This window comes from Fusarium vanettenii (assembly GCF_000151355.1).
Source record: "Fusarium vanettenii 77-13-4 chromosome 8 genomic scaffold NECHAsca_10_chr8_2_0, whole genome shotgun sequence".
NCBI classification, from domain to species: domain Eukaryota; kingdom Fungi; phylum Ascomycota; class Sordariomycetes; order Hypocreales; family Nectriaceae; genus Fusarium; species Fusarium vanettenii.
The window spans coordinates 848230-865651 of record NW_003315874.1 but is presented as its reverse complement, the minus strand read 5'-3'; the positions used below and the strand labels follow the sequence as shown (position 1 = coordinate 865651).

The following is a 17422-nucleotide window of genomic DNA, read 5'->3' as shown; positions in this document are numbered from 1 at the left end:
TACACGCACACTCTCTCTTGGCTAGCCTGTCTCTAGATGCAGTCCCCCGCCGCTCATCGTGAGGCGAGCAAAACAACACGACGATGACTCGACGAGTTTGAAAAGACTTGAACTGATTAGGTGAGTGAGTATGTCTTGAGAGACCGTCACACCGCATTCCCACGCATGCAATCTTTCCTCTTTCTTCTCCATCTCATCGAGTCGGTGAGAGAGCATGAGTGAGTCAACGGGCATACATACATTACATTACATTGGTCCTGCAGTTACCCATCCCCCTCTTAGCTCCTTGTCCATTTGTCGGCTGGCCTTCTACATTGGAACTCTTCTGCAGCCGAGTTGTGTAGTGCCTCGTGTTAGTTAAAACCACGACTCCACGTTGAAAGTCTTGTGATACACGGGACGTAGCAGATTATCAGTCGTATCCATCTGAAAAAGAAACGATTTTATATTACATTTTCTCACCCTTTTCACAGCTGGTGTTGTGGACGACGCTATCCAACTGTAAGTAACCCCCCCTGTCGACACCCAACTTATACCCCGGTCAGCAACCCTAGCAGCGCATGCATGGTAAGGCGACCGCCTCATTATGTAGTCTTGGGCTCTGGTTCGCCTTTAGCTCGCCGAACCCCCAATGCCTTGGGTCTCGTGACATGACTATCAATTGCGTGTTCAAGTTAGTGGCAGAGAGCATAACTCGATAATCATTCAAGTGAGGCGAGAAGATCTGAGAGATCGAGTTCAACACGAGCAAACCAATTCTTTAAACTCTGTTGAAAAAACAAAAATTGTTGAATGCAACTGTCCAGATGGGTTGCAATCAAGGTGAAGGCGGTGAAAGTTACACCAAGAAAAAAGAGTGTGTGCTTCGCGTCAGGGGTAAAGCAACACTTTCGGTGTGCAGAGGGATGCAGAAAGTGCAAACTCAATTCAAAGGGACAGTGCATGAGAGACGGTGTGCATAGACAACATGCAGTCATGGTTCAGAAACAAAAAGAATAATGCCATTTGTTTTAGCCTAGATACCAACGGTCTGTTCTAAAAGATAGGTATCTCAAACTCTTCTTGTTGACCCCATGTTCCCAAAGAAAACCCCCCAATCTTGTATCCCTTTTTCGCCGTACGCTACCTTGTCACACTTTGACCGTGAAATATCCCATGTAGTTAATACTCTGTTTAAAACGTAGATCCTCCTCTTACAAAAAAGGGTGATCCTTTAACCCCCTACTTGGGGCATACAATTCAATCCATGACACTCACCCAATGTGCCCGTGATATTTCACATCATACAACCTTAGTCCACAATGTCGCCGCTAGATGCCGAAGAGGCCACAGACGCGGGACGAGGAGGCGGCGGCGGCATGACGGGGAAGAAGTTACCCGCCACGTTGATGTCGATCTCAAACTTGGGCATGGCAGAGCTGGCACCGCCGTTGCGGAACAGAGCCCCGAGGTCGTTGCCGAACGACGTCATGTCGTATGTCTCGTCGCCCAGCGTCACACGGCGGACCGTGGCTCGGTAGTTGGTGTTGCCTCGCATCGGGGGTGGGTAGGGGGTAGGGCTCGAGGCGTTGATGAAGCTCATGGGACGAAGAGTCGCCTCGCCCGTTGCCGTCTGCTGGAGGAACTGGGCGGTGGGAACCACCTGCGCAACCATGTTCTTCTTGCCGGTGCCGATCAAGTGAAGGACGAGGAGAGCAGCGTGCGTCTTTTGTCCCGGAAGAGGGATGGGCATGGTCCTGGGAGGAGGTGGGGGCATCACGGAGACCGGGGGAGGAGGAGGTCGGGCGGCCGGGGCCGGAGCGGGGACGGGAGCGGGGAGGTGAATCGGCGCGGGGACGGGATTGTTCCATCCAGGGGGAGGGTTCTGGACCACGGCAGGTCGCTGAGGCAGAGGAAGAGGCATAGTTCCCCAAGCTGGATGGGGGCCAGTGCGGACGTCGCTCACAACACTGGCGTCAATGCGAGAGCGACGAGTCTTGACCGCTTCAGCTCTGTGGCTTCTGCGATGCGCCATGCGAGGGGGTGGCTGCTCATCCTCCGACATCTCAGACTCGGAGCCAGAGCCCGAGTCCTCAGTGTCGGAGGAGCCGCAAAGTGCAATAACCTCTGGTCTCACCTCACCGCCTCTGAGTCCAGCCCGGGGCTTGGTGGTGGTGGTGGGAGCAAGGTCGTAGCCGTGGCAGCTGACGTGCTGGTCTACCAGACGAGCAGAGTTTTCGTGGAGAATCTCCATGGCTCGCGAGGGATGGGTCGCAGTGCCGGAGAGGATCTTGGTGCGTTTGCCCTTCTCCGTCTTGAGAACAAAGAGGTGCCATTGGTTGCTGGTGTCGAGGCGAGAAGCAAGCTCATAGTCGGCATCGGGACTACCGTGAAAGGAACGGCAGTTGGCTAAAAGAAACAAAAAACAGGTTAGTTGAAGCTATTCGGACTCGTTAGGATGTCAAGCGAGGGTCCACTCACCAAGCACGAGACTCTGGTAGTCGGGGTTGACAGACGGGAGAGGCATAGCTGCGATAGTTCGTGGCAGCAAGGTCATGAGGGAAGTAATGTCAAAGTGCTGTAAGAGATCCGATCAAGTGATCATAGAAAGGCGGTGCATAGCAGATTGCCTTGATCGAAAGTGCGCAAGGCCTCCTATATTAATACAACTTCACCACCATCAGCCACTTCGCTTGCAGTCTGTTGACCTGCCGGATTGAACATAGGGAGGTGAGGTACGAAAAGAAAAAAAAAAATAAGGCGGACTGCATACCTCCGGCAACTTGGGCTGGCTTGGGGGCGTGTGTGATGTGTGAGAGCCTCCCTCCCACACCTCCTGCAAGTACCCTTTCGAAAGCCATAACGACCCCTTCGCCTCTTCTCTCTGGCCTAGTTCTGCTGTGCATCGAGGACGGATAACAACTTCCATGACCAGTGTCGCAAACGGAACCAGTCTTGTGCATGTCATGTCCCGCCCCCATGAAGCCACGACAATCGGGCTCGAATGAGGCCAAACAATCAACAACAAGAATGCATCCTTGGCCCTGTTGCTTGTCTTGTCATCTTCGCCCAGTTTCTAAGGCTCTCAAGGGTTCAACCCCAGAAATAGCTCCTAGCAACCCGGTCTACACATGCAGCGACCCCTGAATGGCCATGCTATAACGTAGTAACAATCCTGCATCCGTTGTCGCATCCCGGCAGCCAGCGATAAGCAAATCAGCCGCATTATTGGGAGCCTCAATTCGCCCTGCTTGTCTCATCGTTCTGGGAGATGTGCCCTCCCTTGGCGCTGAGTGTCACCACGGTAATGGGATGGCTGACTTTATCACCCTCAGAATTCAGCCTTTGTTGATGATTCGGTCAGAATTGAGACTTGTTGAAAGCAGTGAAACAAGGCTGAGCAATAGTTTCGCCACTTTGTATAGCTTGAATGGGGGTAATGAAGTGTCCGGGGGAACAGGCTCTCGTTAACATCGCCTCAGGAAAAAATGATTGGATGAGGTTGCAGCCGTAGACAGCCCTATAGTTTGTCAGGCCAAAATGTAAAGGTTGGCTAGGGACTGAGAGATTAGCAACAAGGGTTGGTTGGTTGAACAAACTTGCTTTTTTCTTCTTGCCGGCCCTGCCTCCTCCCGGCCTGTTTTTTCTTTTTTCTTCCCGTTTATACTTACTTCCTTTTGTGTGCCGTGATAGCATCACGTCGCAATGCAAACTGCCGGGCAATCCATGCAGTGGAAACTCGCTGTGTGTGTGTCGATCACTGTTAGGAATCTTGTTTCATGCTTCGTGATGCTGCTGTCAAGCATGGATGACCATGACGTGAGATGAGACTGAGTCCGGCTTCATTTTTTGACAGAGAAAGGTGGCTGTCCAAGGGAATGTTTGTCGACTTGCCCAAGGAATGAAGGAGTGAAAAGAGATCCAGGTGAATCAAAATGGGCCAGATGTCTCTTATTATACCCCGCAAGCAGAATCGGTCAGTCGTAGATAGATAGATAGGTAGGTTGGTATTGTACACATTAGCTTCAAACATTGGTTTGCAGCCGTTCGAGTCGAGCAGCCACCGCCTCGACCAAGGCACTCTCCCTTGACAGCATGCCTTGGACCTGTTGCATCTTCGCCCGACGAACATCCTGTGGAATCCGCAACTCGGCCGAGGGTGTCGTGGGTCCGTCTCCGTCCGCAGCCACCTTGTTCAGTGCCTCCACCTCTGCTGCAAGATCCGCCTGCAGGTGCTTGATGTCTTCCAGACGTTTCCATAACTGTTTCGCCTGAGCTGTTGCCCCCTGCGCCTTGCCTGATGCCAGCTCTGCATACTCTGGCGCTGTCACGCTCGCCTCCATGCTTCTGACCTCCTCCACGAACGCGCGTTCCTTGGCGCTTAGGTCCCTAGTCGTTGCCTTTCCGACCACCTTTCGTAGGTTCTCCAACCGCTCGGCAAGCTGTCCCTGCCGGTCCTTGGCTGCCGAAACTCTCCGGTCATACATGTCATTGTCTGCCTCGCCGTCACGGTGCGCTCCATTGATCGTGTCAATTTTGCCTTTGACCTCATTGGCCTTCATCACTTGCTGCTTCAGCTCAGCCTGGAGAAGCTCGCACCGCCGGAATACCTCGGCAGCTGCCATCCCGAGACGATGGGTCTCATCCGCCAAGACCTTGTGTGCATCGGTAAAGATCTGGAGTGTAAGCGGGCTTAGCCTCACTTCCTGGTTAACTACCGTCTTGTGCCGAGACGTGCGGAGCCTCTCCAGCAAAGTAGGCAAAGCGGAGCCTTCGTCAAATGCATGCGACGGGTTGAAGACTGGACGAGGCTCATAGAAGTCCAGTGGGGCCATACTGGCTTCACGCTCGTTGTCAGGACTCTCCTGTCGAATGGGGGCAAGATCAACCTCAGGCATGTCAAAGGTCAAAGCGATCGGGTCGTAAGGCGTGGCTGACAGGAGGAAATAACCGACATCAGGGTCCCGGAGCACACTGCATGCAGCCAAGGGGACAGTTACGTCAGCGGTCGGCTGCGAGTATATGCGCTCCCTAGCCGACTGCGAGTTGACGAGGAGCCCGATTCTGAAGTCCGTACCAGCCTCAGAGTCGCCATTGAGTTCACCCTCGAGGCGGAAAACCCACGACGTGAGAGAAATAAAGGTGATAGCCGCGTGGTGTGTAACAAAGAAGTTGTAACGAGACGTGACGTCGGTGCTGAACACCGGCCAGGACTCTTCGTTGACCTCAACCGGGGTCATGGTATCAATTGCCTGGAAGGAGAGAAGCGAAGGGGGGTCAGATTCGGCGAGAAGTCGTCCAAGCTTAGACTTGTTCTTTGGCGGCAACCACTGAGCCTGTACGCCCTCCATGTCAAGGTAGACGCGAATTTGGCCGCTCGTGGATAGAAGACAGACCACGGCAAGGGACAGGCCCTCCTGATCCCCGTCATCCATGTCCAGGTCATCCTCCTCTCCCATCATGAGTTCCTCTGTCTCAGTCTTCTTTCCGATAATAAGCATGTCCGTGATCGAGGTGTCCAGCTCATCGCCAGTATCAGGGTCTGACTCGAGTTCGAACGGTCCCTGCAGGCGAGGGATGGCACCGGGTCGGGATGGTCGTGTGTAAATCTCCGTGATAGGTTCTCCAATCGGCCCCTCGACAATTTGTGGTTCCTGAGAATCCAATTCTCCCATCCATTCCAGCTGCTGTTGGGCAAGGAGCTTCTCTTGTTCTCCAATCTCGGGATCATCCTCGATACTGGCGACTGTGGTAACAATCGACACCGAAAGCGAAGGAATCAAGGTGGGAGGGGGTGCCCAGCGCTGAGGCAGCAACGGGCATAGAGCATAAACATCTCCCTCTCGCATGGCTACCCACAGGGTCATGGGGTTCCATCCACCAGCTCCCTTATTAGAGAAGCTAGCAGCTGCTACCTCCATGTCGAAAGAGTCGGGTGAAAAGGCCTTGTTGGTGGCCGAAGTAGACGCCGAAAAGTCCTGGTCCAGAGTGGTGCCGTCAACCAGCTTCTTCAAATCGATGGACGTTGTAGGAGAATCGAACGACCAACGATCAGATGTAGACAATTCCCACACTCGCACAATGGCGTCCGCCGTGACTGTGACAATGCAAGAACCGCTAACTCCAAGCGGGTGCCACAGGGCAGACACAATGGCAGGCCTGGAAGTGACATGAGTGGTAGGTCCCAGTGTGAAGATTTTGGGCTTGAGAGGGCCAACATCATCGCTGGTCAGGTGGGAGGGATCCGGGAGAACGCAGATATGTATGGTATGTGTCGTCAAGATGGCTAGGAAGTTCGAGTTGGGGGAAATGATGAGCTGTCGAATGTCGTCGGCAACTGGCGTCTTGATGACCTGGACAACGGTTAGCACTTCTCCTTGAACTTGAGATGATAGCATCCGACTTACCCTCAATGCAGCGGTAGACTCCAGGTTCTTGTCGTCCTCGAAAGGAGGAGTAGATTCCTCGCGCTTGATGCGAATTCCCGATCCTGACCTCCCCTTCGCATGGCGATTCGCCGCCCACTCGTCCTTCAAATAGGCAAGGTCTCCCCAGCGGATCTCGCGCCCGACAGCTACAAAGATCTCGGTGCCTCGTCGTGCGATGGTCCTGCGCGGGCCGGGAATGGGCTTCTTTCTGGACGAGTAGCCAACCTCCAAGGCGCGCGACCGCGACGCCTCTGATGGCTCAAACAGTCGATGACCGGGGGTGTTGCTCGACAGCCAAGCTGCCGAGAAGCTCTTGACCTTGGGCATGGCGAGAAACAGGAACCGGAAATCGCCAGCCTCAGTTGGTGTGTAGCTTCCGAAAGCTCAAAAGTTGGAAGAAGGAGCTTTGGGATGGTAAAAGATTGTGACGGTTTGTTGATTGCTGGAGTAACAATACAAGCGAGGCTGAAGATCTGGGGGGCTGGCCGTAGTAAAAAAAAGTTACTAGGCGCCGTCACCCCAGTGAGCGTCAAGAGACGCTAGCACCGCCACACGGGTCAACAAGACACTGGAAGAAGAGGATGAGCTTAAAGATATCGTATACATATATGATGAATAAACTTGAAGAAAATATGATGAACTACTTTAATAACTTATAGCACTGTAACATATTCTTATTGTACTCTCTAATCATCTTTAGGGGAGAATAAGCTCATAAGTTTGCTTATCCCAGTGTCGAGCTTTATCCAGGAACCGCCACAGTTCCAGCCGCATGACCCACTCTGAATTTCGAGTAGCCTTGCGAAGCATCATCACACCAAGCAAGCAACCATCCATCCATCTAACCCCAGCAATTACTCAACAACCTTGTCGCGTTTACCTCTTTCAACCCCCGACATCTTGTGCGACTTCAACACCGACAAACCTCTTTATTTTATCCGTCTAAACCTGCGACAATGCGTCCGGGCGTCAGAAGTACTGTAGAGCGCCTGGATAGGCCCAGCGCCTACTACCAGAGCCGCGTATGGCTTTCAACTCTCCATATTCGCCATACATCACTGACAATGTCCCAGAACAAGCGGAGACGCGATCGCGACGACGGAGAGCACGAAGAGAATGCAGAACCCGCAGTCGACCCCTTGGCAAACGCGACTACCCTTTACGTGGGAAACTTGTCCGTGTTCTCCTAAACTTTCACATTACAGGCGACTGACCACCGCGTTTCCAGGTCTTTCTACACAACCGAAGAGCAAGTCTACGAGCTTTTTTCCAAGTGCGGCGAGATCAAACGGCTCGTCATGGGCCTCGACCGTTTCAGCAAGACGCCCTGCGGATTCTGTTTTGTCGAATACTACACACACCAGGACGCCCTCGACTGTCTCAAGTACATTGGCGGCACTAAGCTGGACGAGCGCATCATCCGCACCGACCTGGACCCAGGCTTTGAAGAGGGCCGTCAGTACGGCCGCGGCAAGTCTGGCGGCCAGGTACGAGACGAGTATCGCGAGGACTTTGATGAGGGCAGAGGAGGTATCGGCAGGGCGATACAGAGCGAGCGTGACTACGACGATGATAGCCGATATAGCAAGTAGATTGGGAGCAGCGGCGCTCCCCGGGTTAGGCTTTTGATACTTGATACCCCTGAAAAAGAAAAAAAGCATTCGCTGTTTGGGAAGATGAACTGGATTCCCTTTGTATTTGATTTGGCGAATATGCCTCCATCCCACTCCCACTGCGCGCCCTTGGTCTAGTCCTACACTCGCACCAGACACCTGTCGACGTTTGTACACCATAATAACCAGGCAAGTTTTTGTGTCGTGAGATTCTCTTTTTCGCAATTCGTAGTTGAAACATTGGTGTTGTACATGGGGACCCAAACAAAAGATCCGCCTGCAATTCCCATTGTGGGATGGATACGCCCGCCCCGGGCTCGATTCTTGGCCCCATTGGGCTTCCGTCTTCCTCCTCTGCGTGATCGACTCTAATAACCGGGGGGGTTGATTCTCTGGGAAACCCTCGTCCACTTGGGAAGCTCTGTTGAGCTGTTAGTGCCTCTGTTTCCACTCAATTGCAAAAAGACGTACTGTGAATGCCCTTGCGGTATCTCTTGGCCTTTCGGTCAAACATGGTGTACTTGTCCTTGGGCAGCATCTCAGCCTCTGTAGGCATCTCAGCCTTCCATCGCTCGAGAGCCTCGAGGGTCTGTCCCTTCTTGGCGAGGGCAGCATCGACGGTCGCAACGACGTTGTCGACGGCTCGGAGACGCAGGCGGTGTCGTCGCTTCTGGAACTTGGACAGTCGCCAAGGGATCTTCCACAGAAGACCTCCCGAGAGGGGATTCGTAATGCGGAAGGGGCCGAACATCGTGGCGGGGGAGGAGGGGTATCGCTGAATCGGACGGCGGAGGGACGACGGAGGAGGAGTTGGACGTTTATCGGAGGGCCGACGTGAACTTTTTCCCGGGGGCGGCTGGCGGAGCCGCGGGCGCTTGGTACGGATGCATTTGGTTGGCTGCATTAGCGGAGGCAAAAGGTGGGCGGAATATTGTGAGACCCGGCGCTGGGGGGAGCTCCCCACATTGAGGACGTCGCAGTTGCAGCGTGGATAGACGACATTGACGACTCTATCGACAAAAACGACGACAACACCTGTTAAACGCCCAGCGCAGCCGGACGAGGATCTCGAAGTACAGCCGATGCGGCCCGCGACACGATGAGTTACTATTTCGCCATCGTCGGCACACAGGACAACCCCCTGTTCGAGCATGAGTTCGGCACCTCGAAGCAGGGCGGCGACGGACAGTCGCGCTTCAGCGACCAGGTCCGACACCTGAACCAGTTCATCCTGCACTCGAGTTTGGATATTGCCGAGGAGGTGCAGTGGTCGCATGGACAGATGTGAGTTGAGCAGCACCTCTGTGAGGATGTGTCGAGCCCTGGTTTTGCGATCAAGGGGTACAAGACGGATTGGACATGGATGGATCTTCAAAGAAGCGGAAGCTTACTCCTCTTGTCGCGTAACAGGTACCTCAAGTGCATCGACAAGTTCTTCAACAACTACATCTCATGTTTCGTCACCGCCGGCAACGTCAAATTCCTCCTCCTCCACCAGCCCATCGTCCCGACTTCAGGCTCCTCGTCGCGGTCGTCAACCGCCATCGGCGCCAATCCCACCAGCCCTGCCACCGAGGAAGCAATCAAGATGTTCTTTACTGAAGTGTACGAGAACTGGGTCAAGGCCATCATGAGCCCCTTCTACCGCGCCAACATGGAAGTGCGTAGCCCCATCTTCAGGACAAGAGTGGCGGCGGCGGGCAGGAAGTACCTGTGATTACGGGAGAGGTTACGTGTTCTTATGATACCATGGATGCTTGCGTTTTAGATGGGAAGATAGACAGTGCCTTGGATTTAAAATAATACATGACATGAGTGAATCGATATTACAGCAGTCAAGGCCAGGCAAGGGACAAGGTAACAGTTCTTTGCACACTAAAGCATCAAGAGAACCACAAGTGATCAATGATTTGTGTGTGGTATTCATTTCAAAAGGTCGTCTACCATGACGCCTTGCAATATCATAGCCTGGTCCCCAACGCCTTTGTCAAATACATCCATCCCAGTGTCAGCCATTGTGAATCGCTGTATAGCCTCCCAGAAACACAACCACCCGGTAGGTGATGTAGCTGCTTAACCACCGAAACCGTAGAGGGTGCGGCCCTGTCGCTTGAGGGCGTAGACGACGTCGAGAGAGGTGACGGTCTTGCGCTTGGCGTGCTCGGTGTAGGTGACGGCGTCTCGGATGACACCCTCGAGGAAGGTCTTGAGGACACCACGGGTCTCTTCGTAGATCACTGAAGGGACTGTTAGTATCTTGATGGTTTCTCATGCTGTGGATCAAGGTCAACTTACTGGCAGAAATACGCTTGACACCGCCACGACGAGCGAGACGTCGGATAGCGGGCTTGGTGATACCCTGGATGTTGTCTCGCAAAATCTTTCGGTGACGCTTGGCACCACCCTTGCCGAGGCCCTTGCCGCCCTTTCCGCCTGAAGTAAAGGGTTAGCAACCATCGTGAAGCTCAAGTTGAATGCATCTCCTTGATGCGTCGGTGGTGCAGTCGGTCAGATGCGACAACGACGATGCACCACACAACGACGACTAGGTGATGAAGTAAATAAAAGAATACTTACGTCCAGTCATGTTGATGAGAGTGTGTAAAGATTTGATAAAGAGGCGCGTTGTTGAGATACTGAAGATGACGTGCGTGGGTTGCAGATAGACGCGTCCTGGAGAAGAGAGAGAAATGGGAAAAAGGCACGATGCGGGGGGGGCGAGGGGGGTGGAATAAATACGTGCAGGCAATCAGTAAAAAACTGGAACGAAAAAGAACAAGGCAGGCGCCAGAAAATCAGTGCTCACTGCTAAAATTCAGGCGCAATCAGTAGGAAAATGGCCCTGGCGTTGGTGCCGCTTTTCCCGTTTCGGACGCGTTTTTGGAGGGGGAACAGAGCTCACGCGCCATGTAAATTGGCTGATTGTCTATTTGGCCGGTCCGATTTTTTGATTGGTTGATTTATTTTCCAGCCGCCGCCGAAAATGCAGCAGCGGTGGCTGTAGGTACGTACTCGTGACGCCAGGAACATCACCTCGACGACCCAGCCTCTTGGATTTGGCGGGGACTGCAACGACGATTATGGTCATGCGCGTGAGGTCAAACAAGATATTGCATAGGATATCTTTTGAAGCCATCATGAGTTTTTGGTCTTATTTTCTTTCGTGATGCATCATATAGCACGGCACCAACGTTCAATCCTGCCTGATAACTTGACATCATCATCATATGTGTCTCCAACTTCTACCACTAGCGGGCACTCGCATGAACTGCTTAATTACAACGTGATACCAGATCAAGACCATCTCACATGATTAATGTGCCTTCTTTCATGCTGTGACTCATCCTGCAATATTTAATTCACTGTGCCTGCTGTCTTATCTCGTCACAATCCAACTTGACGCATTATTGCTTTTCACAACGACATGTTCACTCATGCACTCACATTCACAACAAACACAACATCCAGCTCAAGCAAAAGACCTTACGGCCTCTTCCTTTTCGACTATCTATCGGAGTATCCTTCCGCAAAGCCCGTTGCTCTAAAGCTTACCTCTGGGTACCCCTAATGTACAGTTCCTACCGCATGTTACCGATACTATACACAACAAGTCAAGCCGCTCTTCCATTTGCTTCCAAAGCCCGGGCTGTTGAAGCAGCCCAGGTAGCAATACCAAGTAACGCCAATGCCATGCCTGCCATGCTGTCATTCCTCAGTCAAGACTTGCGCCAACCCCAGCTCCTCGCATATTCCACCCACCCTTGAACCTCACTTGAACCAGCCTTTGTCAGCCAAACATGTGAGACTGACATCAAGCCTCAGCTGTCGGTGTCGTTCTTCATCCCCGGCACATTCCAAAAACCTCATTATCTTGATGTTCCAATCCCAAAACCAAGGCTCCCTAACTCGCCCAAAGCGCAGACCCGTTAAAATCGCAATGCTCGTGACATCATGCCATCATGGAGTCGTCCATGTCCACATCATCTTCAAAACTCTCAATCGCTTCTTTAATTTGTTGGCTTGCCTAGAGAAACGGTCAGCTTGGTTACATTCAGACATCAGTCAAGTCGCTTACCTTGGGGTCCAAAGCAAGAGCAATGGTAAAGTGCCGCACTGAGAGTTGCTTCTCGCCCATGCTCCTATACAGTTTGCCGAGAAGAAAGTGAACAGTCGCCTCATCCGGTGCCAAGTCTTTCAGCACCATCAACTCCTTCTGTGCAGCGTCCAGTTGTCCTACAGCGAGCAATGCTCGAGCCTTCTTGTACCGGGTCTGCGCAGCTCGCGGCGCGAGTTCTACCGCCTTGCTATATGCTTGCAGCGCAGGCATTATCTGTTTCTGCTTCTCCAACACCGTTCCGATACAACAGATCAGGACTGCATTGTTGGGGTTTATCATCTGAGCTGCGTGGAAGTGCGCGTACGCCTTATCGAGCGCACCCAGGCGCTCTTGAACCTTTCCAATGCCGTAGTAAGCGTTGTAGTGGCGTCTATCTGCCGATATCGCCTGTCGGTATGCCGTGAGGGCCTTGTCATACTCTTCGTTGGCCACATGTTCGTGTCCTTGTAATGTGAAAGCATAGGCGAACTTGGGATCCAGCTGAGTTGCCCTCTTGAAACACTTCAATGCTTGCTCATAGTCGCGAGCGAGCGACCACGCATTGCCAAGTGCACACCAGGCTTGCGGTGAGAGCCAGGCAGAGTCTACCAGCTCATGAGCAAGGAATGAGAGATCCGTCTCTCGCTTCAGATGCCAGAGAATCGTAGAATACACCTCCATATCCTCAAGCCGTGACGGGGCTTGGACACGCATTTTCCTAAAGAACTTTTCGGCGTCGGCGTATGAAGCCTGCTCGTAGTGTGCTCGGCCCATCTGCGCAAGTACCCATGGTGTGTTTTGATGCGCCAGAGGTAGCGACATCAGGGCTTGCACGCTCTCGGCACACTGGAACTGTGACAAAGAGTAGTAGCCGTTGGCGAGCTTCTTTGTAAGATCGAGTATCCACTTAAGTCCTTCCTCGATCCTTTGCGTGTCCAGTTCCGCCGGCTTGGGAGCAGGCGGCTGGGGGGGTACCTCCTTGACCTTTGGCAGTTCCCCGTGATCGACATCTGCGTGTGCGTCTTCCAGAGGTTTGCGGTTCCCGCTGACGACTCGTCCGACACTGGAACCGCTAGATCCTGGTCGTACTATTCGAGAGATCGGGGGCCTAGCTTTCTTTAATTCTCGACCGGCCGACGCTCCTATCGTGGCCGCGCCCGAGTTTGCTTTGGATGATGGTCTGAACATGTTCAGTCTTGCGCTGCGTCGAGTCGTCGTGGGCTCCTCAGGACCCCGTGCTGGGTGTCCTGATACAGTGCGCTTCCTCTCCGCTGCTGGTATGGACGACCGCAGAGGTGCTGAGGGGGCGCCATTAGATGCATCCGCCATGACAACTTCAGCAGCCTGTTCCTGTTGTCCTTTGTCTTGCGCTCTCGTTCGCCTTGATCCTAACCGATAGTTCATCCGTGGTGGTGCGTCATGACCTTGATCCATGGCGTGCATGTTCCGCGTCCTCCGTGAAGGCGCTTGGGGCGCATCATGTGGTTGAACAGCGCGAGAGGATGTTACCTCTGATAATCCTTGGCTCGGGGGAGTCTCCATCCCGTCAAAGCCAGAATTGTTGGTTGTAGTTGCATAGCGCATGCGACCTTCGTGAATCTTTAACATAAAGTCGCTCCTTTCACTTTCCATAGCAGAGTCGCCATTAGTCAACTCGTGGATGGTAGGAGAGTTGCTGGGATTGAATGGGTCACTCCCTATATCCGTTGCGACGCCTCGTTGTGATTTCTTTGTCGGAACCTCTGGGGGATTTGATACTGATCCTTCTCTTGAGTCTACCGACGAGCTCGGCTCCACGTCGAAACTCTGCACAAGCGCATCGTTGATCTTGAAGATGTTTGGCACGCGAACCGTCACGCCCATTTCGCAGAGCGCTGTAAAGGCATCCCACATGAAGGGGTTGAGCTTGAGCGACTCCTCGAAGCAGCCGATAGCCTTCTTCTTGTCGTCATAGCCGCGATTGAGTTTGCCCATCAAACACAACACTGCGGATGCGTCGGGAAGAGCTGTTCGAGTGGTTGCGCTATGCTTCCCAAGGCAACTTTTCGACGACCAGAGACTCCGCGACTTCTCAAGGGCTGTGATGCCATCCTTGTACCGCTCGAGGGCTAAGCAGGCTTGCGCAAACACCCACGCGCAGCCAAAGTGAACACCACGGTAGCCCATGGGTTTACTGACGTCGTATGCCGACCGGTAGTCGCCGAGGCGCAGATGACATAGCGCATAGAGGTATGTGGGTTCGCTGGACCTGGGGTCCTGGGCGGTCAACCGTTCGGCGAAGAAGAGGGCGTTTTCATATGAGGCATTGTCGAGATGATAGTGTATCACCTGTCGTATCAGGCCACTGATGGCTGTCGGAGTGGGCGCCATGCTGGATGTTGCTGTCCAGCGTCAAAGGATGAGGAGGTTGGGGGGGGCGACTTGGGGGGATGGCGCTGTGGAAGTTGCCTAACGACGTGCCCAGGCCATGGGACAGTCGAAGGGTAGAGCAGATCGAAAGACTCAATGGCAGTCAAAGCAACAATAGGCGGTAGAGGATGGTTTGTCGTCGCCAGACAAAGGTGTTTGTTGTGCCGTTCGCGTGAGTGGCGGGGACTGCCAGTCGAAAGAAAACAAAACCACCGTGGGTCGGGGGGGTCGCTGGTCGGTCGCAGTCGACGTCAACGTCGCCGAGATGATTAGAAATTAAATAAAGAGCAAAGAATTTCAAGAGCCAGACGAGAAGCTCAGTCCAAAGACGGCGCTCGGGTCTTGCTGCCTGGGACGGGACAGCAGGCGTTGAGAGCGTGAAGGGGAAGCCGTCAAGTCAAATGTTGGCGGGTCGCAACGTTTCGTGAACGGGAACGGTGGGTCCTGACGAGCGAGCGAGCGTGTGTGCGGAAGGCGAAGATGGGTAGGTTGAGTTAAAAGGCCCAAAGATGAAATAAGTTATAAAAAAAGAAATTTCCCTACTACCAACTCGGTCGGCTTCGATACAAGTGGCACATGATATGCAGACACGACACGGCCGAAGCTCAGGAAGATGCGGTAAGTTTGGACGTCGTTTGGGTTTGGAAACGTGAATCTGTCGGGTCCGTGAGGTGAGCGAGCGAATGTTTGAAAATGGGTGGTCCTTCACGACCAGCTTGGCGCGCGGTATTGTTGTCAGCGTCTCTGGGCAACCAGCCACTAAGTACAGGTACTTGCAGGTCCAGCCTGCGTTCCAATAGGTGGAGGTACCTGGGACTGCTAGCGCCTCCAGAGCCAGCTGCAAGGTCTTGCAACATGAGCCACTAAGCGCTCTTGTTCCTGAGGCTTGCAGAAACAAGGAACCAATTAATGATCAAGACGCATCATGAAAAATGAAACGAATTTAGGAGTGTGGCAAGACGTCTATATGCAGTGAACGAGAGGTTTAGGGGTAATTGGAAAGATTAGGGGTTGCAGTAATAACCACGTTGCAAGTGGGCTTGACAACTGCGTCCTTACTTACTTACTTGTAGGTACCTACCAGCCTATCGTATGTATCCATCATGAGTCTATACATCCATTCCATCTATACTTGGGTTTATCCAATATTATCACAACTTACAAAAATAGACAACTACACGCAAACTTGGGACAATTTTACGAAACGGGCCAAATGGTCATACGTTTGGATGGTAGAACACGAGGTTCTCAGTGATTCATTAATCGTAACCGAGTATCCTATATCTACCCTCCTTGCTGTGAGCAAGACAATGGCGTCTCCATCATTCCCTTCCTTCACAATGCCATCATGGAACGCAGAATCCGGGCTCCAGACAGGCAGAGCTTCAACACTTAAGCGGCAATGGTAACCTCAACCTCAACACCAGCCTCGACTGCAAAACGGTTAGGAACTGTGCAACTCTCCAAACACATCGGGGACCCTTACTGTTGACGATGACGGACTTGACAACCTCGGTGGGGGCGTGGAGGTCGATGAGGCGCTTGTGGACGCGGAGCTCAAAGAGATCCCAGGTCTTGGAACCCTCACCGCAAGGGGTCTTGCGGGTGGTGATCTTGAGGTTCTTGGTGGGCAGGCGGACGGGGCCCTTGACGGTGAGGCCCTTGCTGCGGGCGCGCTCAATGAGCTCGGCGCTGACCTTCTCGAGAGACTGAACCTTTCGGCTAGTCAGGGTGATTCGGATGCGGTGGCTCTTCTATCAGAGGTGTTAGCCGTCGTCCTCCTCCTTGTTCCCATCATTTTTCCATTTCTGTAAAACGTACGGGCTGCTCGCCAAGGTCCTTCTCGATCTTCTGGTGAGACATTGTGAATGGCTGTCAAGACTCGGCAAAGATGACTGCAACGGTAACGTGATGACGGCCTGGTCGGGTTGAGGGACTGATCCTTTTGGTGTTGAGGAAGTTCAATGTTGGTTTCGCACCAAAATTTAGAAATATCCAGTTGTGCGCTTATCGCTTATCGGCCACACCCCACCTCCATCAGGGTACTCACGTGACCTTTGACAGCTCAACTGGAGGAGAGGCATGACGTCGGTTTCAGCCGGAGCTCATAAACATCGCTGTAAATTGAATTGAGGCTATGTAGTCCATACTCTGATTATAGAAATTGCAAAGCTCAAGTCTTTTACTCTCTTGCAACTACATCGCGATTCAACAAGCGAGCGAGGGGCAAGTGGAGGTGCCTATCAGCTTGTCGCAATTACACCTCACTCCGACACGCTGTTCACTCGACCCCTGTCCACCGGCGCCTAGTTTGCGACCAAGCAACTCCCGTCGTCATTCCACTCTACTCCAGGTCAACAGACAGCCTCCTTTCAGAATCTACAGCTCCTCACCTCTATCGCAATGGCCCAGAAAGCTAAGAAGGACCGCGCCAAGTCCAACGCGGCGGCGCTCAACAACCTCCACATCGGTTCTCTCGTCGTCAACGTCCTCTTCCTCCTCAGCCACTTCCTCTTCCGCTCGCGCTCGCTCTGGCTCTATGGCCTCCTCTCCGCGCCCGCCCTCATCTGCGAGTACGTCCTCGAGATTTCTGGCCGCCCCAAGTACGACCCCTCCACACGCGCGCTGCGAAGCTCCGGCGAGGACCTCTCATCTGCTGGTCTGACCGAGTACATGTTCGACGTCATCTGGGTCACTTGGGCATCGGCGATTTTTGTCATCCTCTTCGGCAACAAGGGATGGCTTCTTTGGGTCGTTGTCCCGGCGTATGGCCTGTATCTGGGAAGCGGGCTGCTTGGCATGGGCAGGCAGAAGATGGCTGAACTACAAGGCGCCGGTGCTGGTGTTGGTGATGCGGCTCCTCAGGGAAATCGCCGGGCGCGCCGGGCTGCTTAATT

At 53.3% G+C, this 17422-nt stretch overlaps 9 protein-coding genes across 9 annotated transcripts; 3 read left to right on the top strand and 6 right to left on the bottom strand.

Moving 5' to 3' along the window:
- Window positions 1–1291: 1291 nt before the first annotated feature.
- Window positions 1292–2506, bottom strand: NECHADRAFT_83819 (uncharacterized protein; the record flags this gene model as incomplete). Its single annotated transcript, XM_003048734.1, has 2 exons — window positions 1292–2388; window positions 2461–2506. 2 exons carry the CDS (start codon window positions 2504–2506, stop codon window positions 1292–1294), a joined length of 1143 nt encoding a protein of 380 aa, XP_003048780.1.
- Window positions 2507–3968: 1462 nt separating this feature from the next.
- On the bottom strand, window positions 3969–6734 carry NECHADRAFT_71128 (uncharacterized protein; the record flags this gene model as incomplete). The annotated part of the gene is made up of 3 exons (XM_003048733.1): window positions 3969–4326; window positions 4465–6349; window positions 6383–6734. The coding sequence occupies 3 exons, from the start codon at window positions 6732–6734 to the stop codon at window positions 4005–4007; spliced, it is 2559 nt and encodes an 852-aa protein (XP_003048779.1). The 3' UTR covers window positions 3969–4004.
- A 530-nt stretch (window positions 6735–7264) lies between these two features.
- Window positions 7265–8086, top strand: NECHADRAFT_102776 (uncharacterized protein). The gene is made up of 3 exons (XM_003048928.1): window positions 7265–7429; window positions 7481–7581; window positions 7636–8086. The coding sequence occupies exons 1-3, from the start codon at window positions 7364–7366 to the stop codon at window positions 7997–7999; spliced, it is 531 nt and encodes a 176-aa protein (XP_003048974.1). The 5' UTR covers window positions 7265–7363; the 3' UTR covers window positions 8000–8086.
- A 302-nt stretch (window positions 8087–8388) lies between these two features.
- Window positions 8389–8771, bottom strand: NECHADRAFT_47142 (mitochondrial 54S ribosomal protein YmL31; the record flags this gene model as incomplete). Its single annotated transcript, XM_003048732.1, has 2 exons — window positions 8389–8441; window positions 8492–8771. The coding sequence occupies 2 exons, from the start codon at window positions 8769–8771 to the stop codon at window positions 8389–8391; spliced, it is 333 nt and encodes a 110-aa protein (XP_003048778.1).
- Window positions 8772–9119: 348 nt separating this feature from the next.
- Window positions 9120–9737, top strand: NECHADRAFT_47064 (uncharacterized protein; the record flags this gene model as incomplete). Its single annotated transcript, XM_003048927.1, has 2 exons — window positions 9120–9304; window positions 9431–9737. 2 exons carry the CDS (start codon window positions 9120–9122, stop codon window positions 9735–9737), a joined length of 492 nt encoding a protein of 163 aa, XP_003048973.1.
- A 356-nt stretch (window positions 9738–10093) lies between these two features.
- HFO2102 (histone H4) lies at window positions 10094–10421 on the bottom strand (the record flags this gene model as incomplete). The annotated part of the gene is made up of 2 exons (XM_003048731.1): window positions 10094–10257; window positions 10316–10421. Coding segments are annotated over 2 exons (270 nt in total), but the record flags the coding sequence as incomplete, so codon positions are not given.
- A 1548-nt stretch (window positions 10422–11969) lies between these two features.
- On the bottom strand, window positions 11970–14486 carry NECHADRAFT_46820 (uncharacterized protein; the record flags this gene model as incomplete). The annotated part of the gene is made up of 2 exons (XM_003048730.1): window positions 11970–12044; window positions 12096–14486. The coding sequence occupies 2 exons, from the start codon at window positions 14484–14486 to the stop codon at window positions 11970–11972; spliced, it is 2466 nt and encodes an 821-aa protein (XP_003048776.1).
- A 1260-nt stretch (window positions 14487–15746) lies between these two features.
- Window positions 15747–16472, bottom strand: NECHADRAFT_62854 (40S ribosomal protein S20). Its single transcript, XM_003048729.1, has 3 exons — window positions 16347–16472; window positions 16012–16279; window positions 15747–15958 (listed from the first exon to the last, which is right to left on the bottom strand). Exons 1-3 carry the CDS (start codon window positions 16386–16388, stop codon window positions 15918–15920), a joined length of 351 nt encoding a protein of 116 aa, XP_003048775.1. The 5' UTR covers window positions 16389–16472; the 3' UTR covers window positions 15747–15917.
- Window positions 16473–16928: 456 nt separating this feature from the next.
- Window positions 16929–17420, top strand: NECHADRAFT_46734 (uncharacterized protein; the record flags this gene model as incomplete). The annotated part of the gene is made up of 1 exon (XM_003048926.1): window positions 16929–17420. One exon carries the CDS (start codon window positions 16929–16931, stop codon window positions 17418–17420), a length of 492 nt encoding a protein of 163 aa, XP_003048972.1.
- Window positions 17421–17422: the final 2 nt, after the last annotated feature.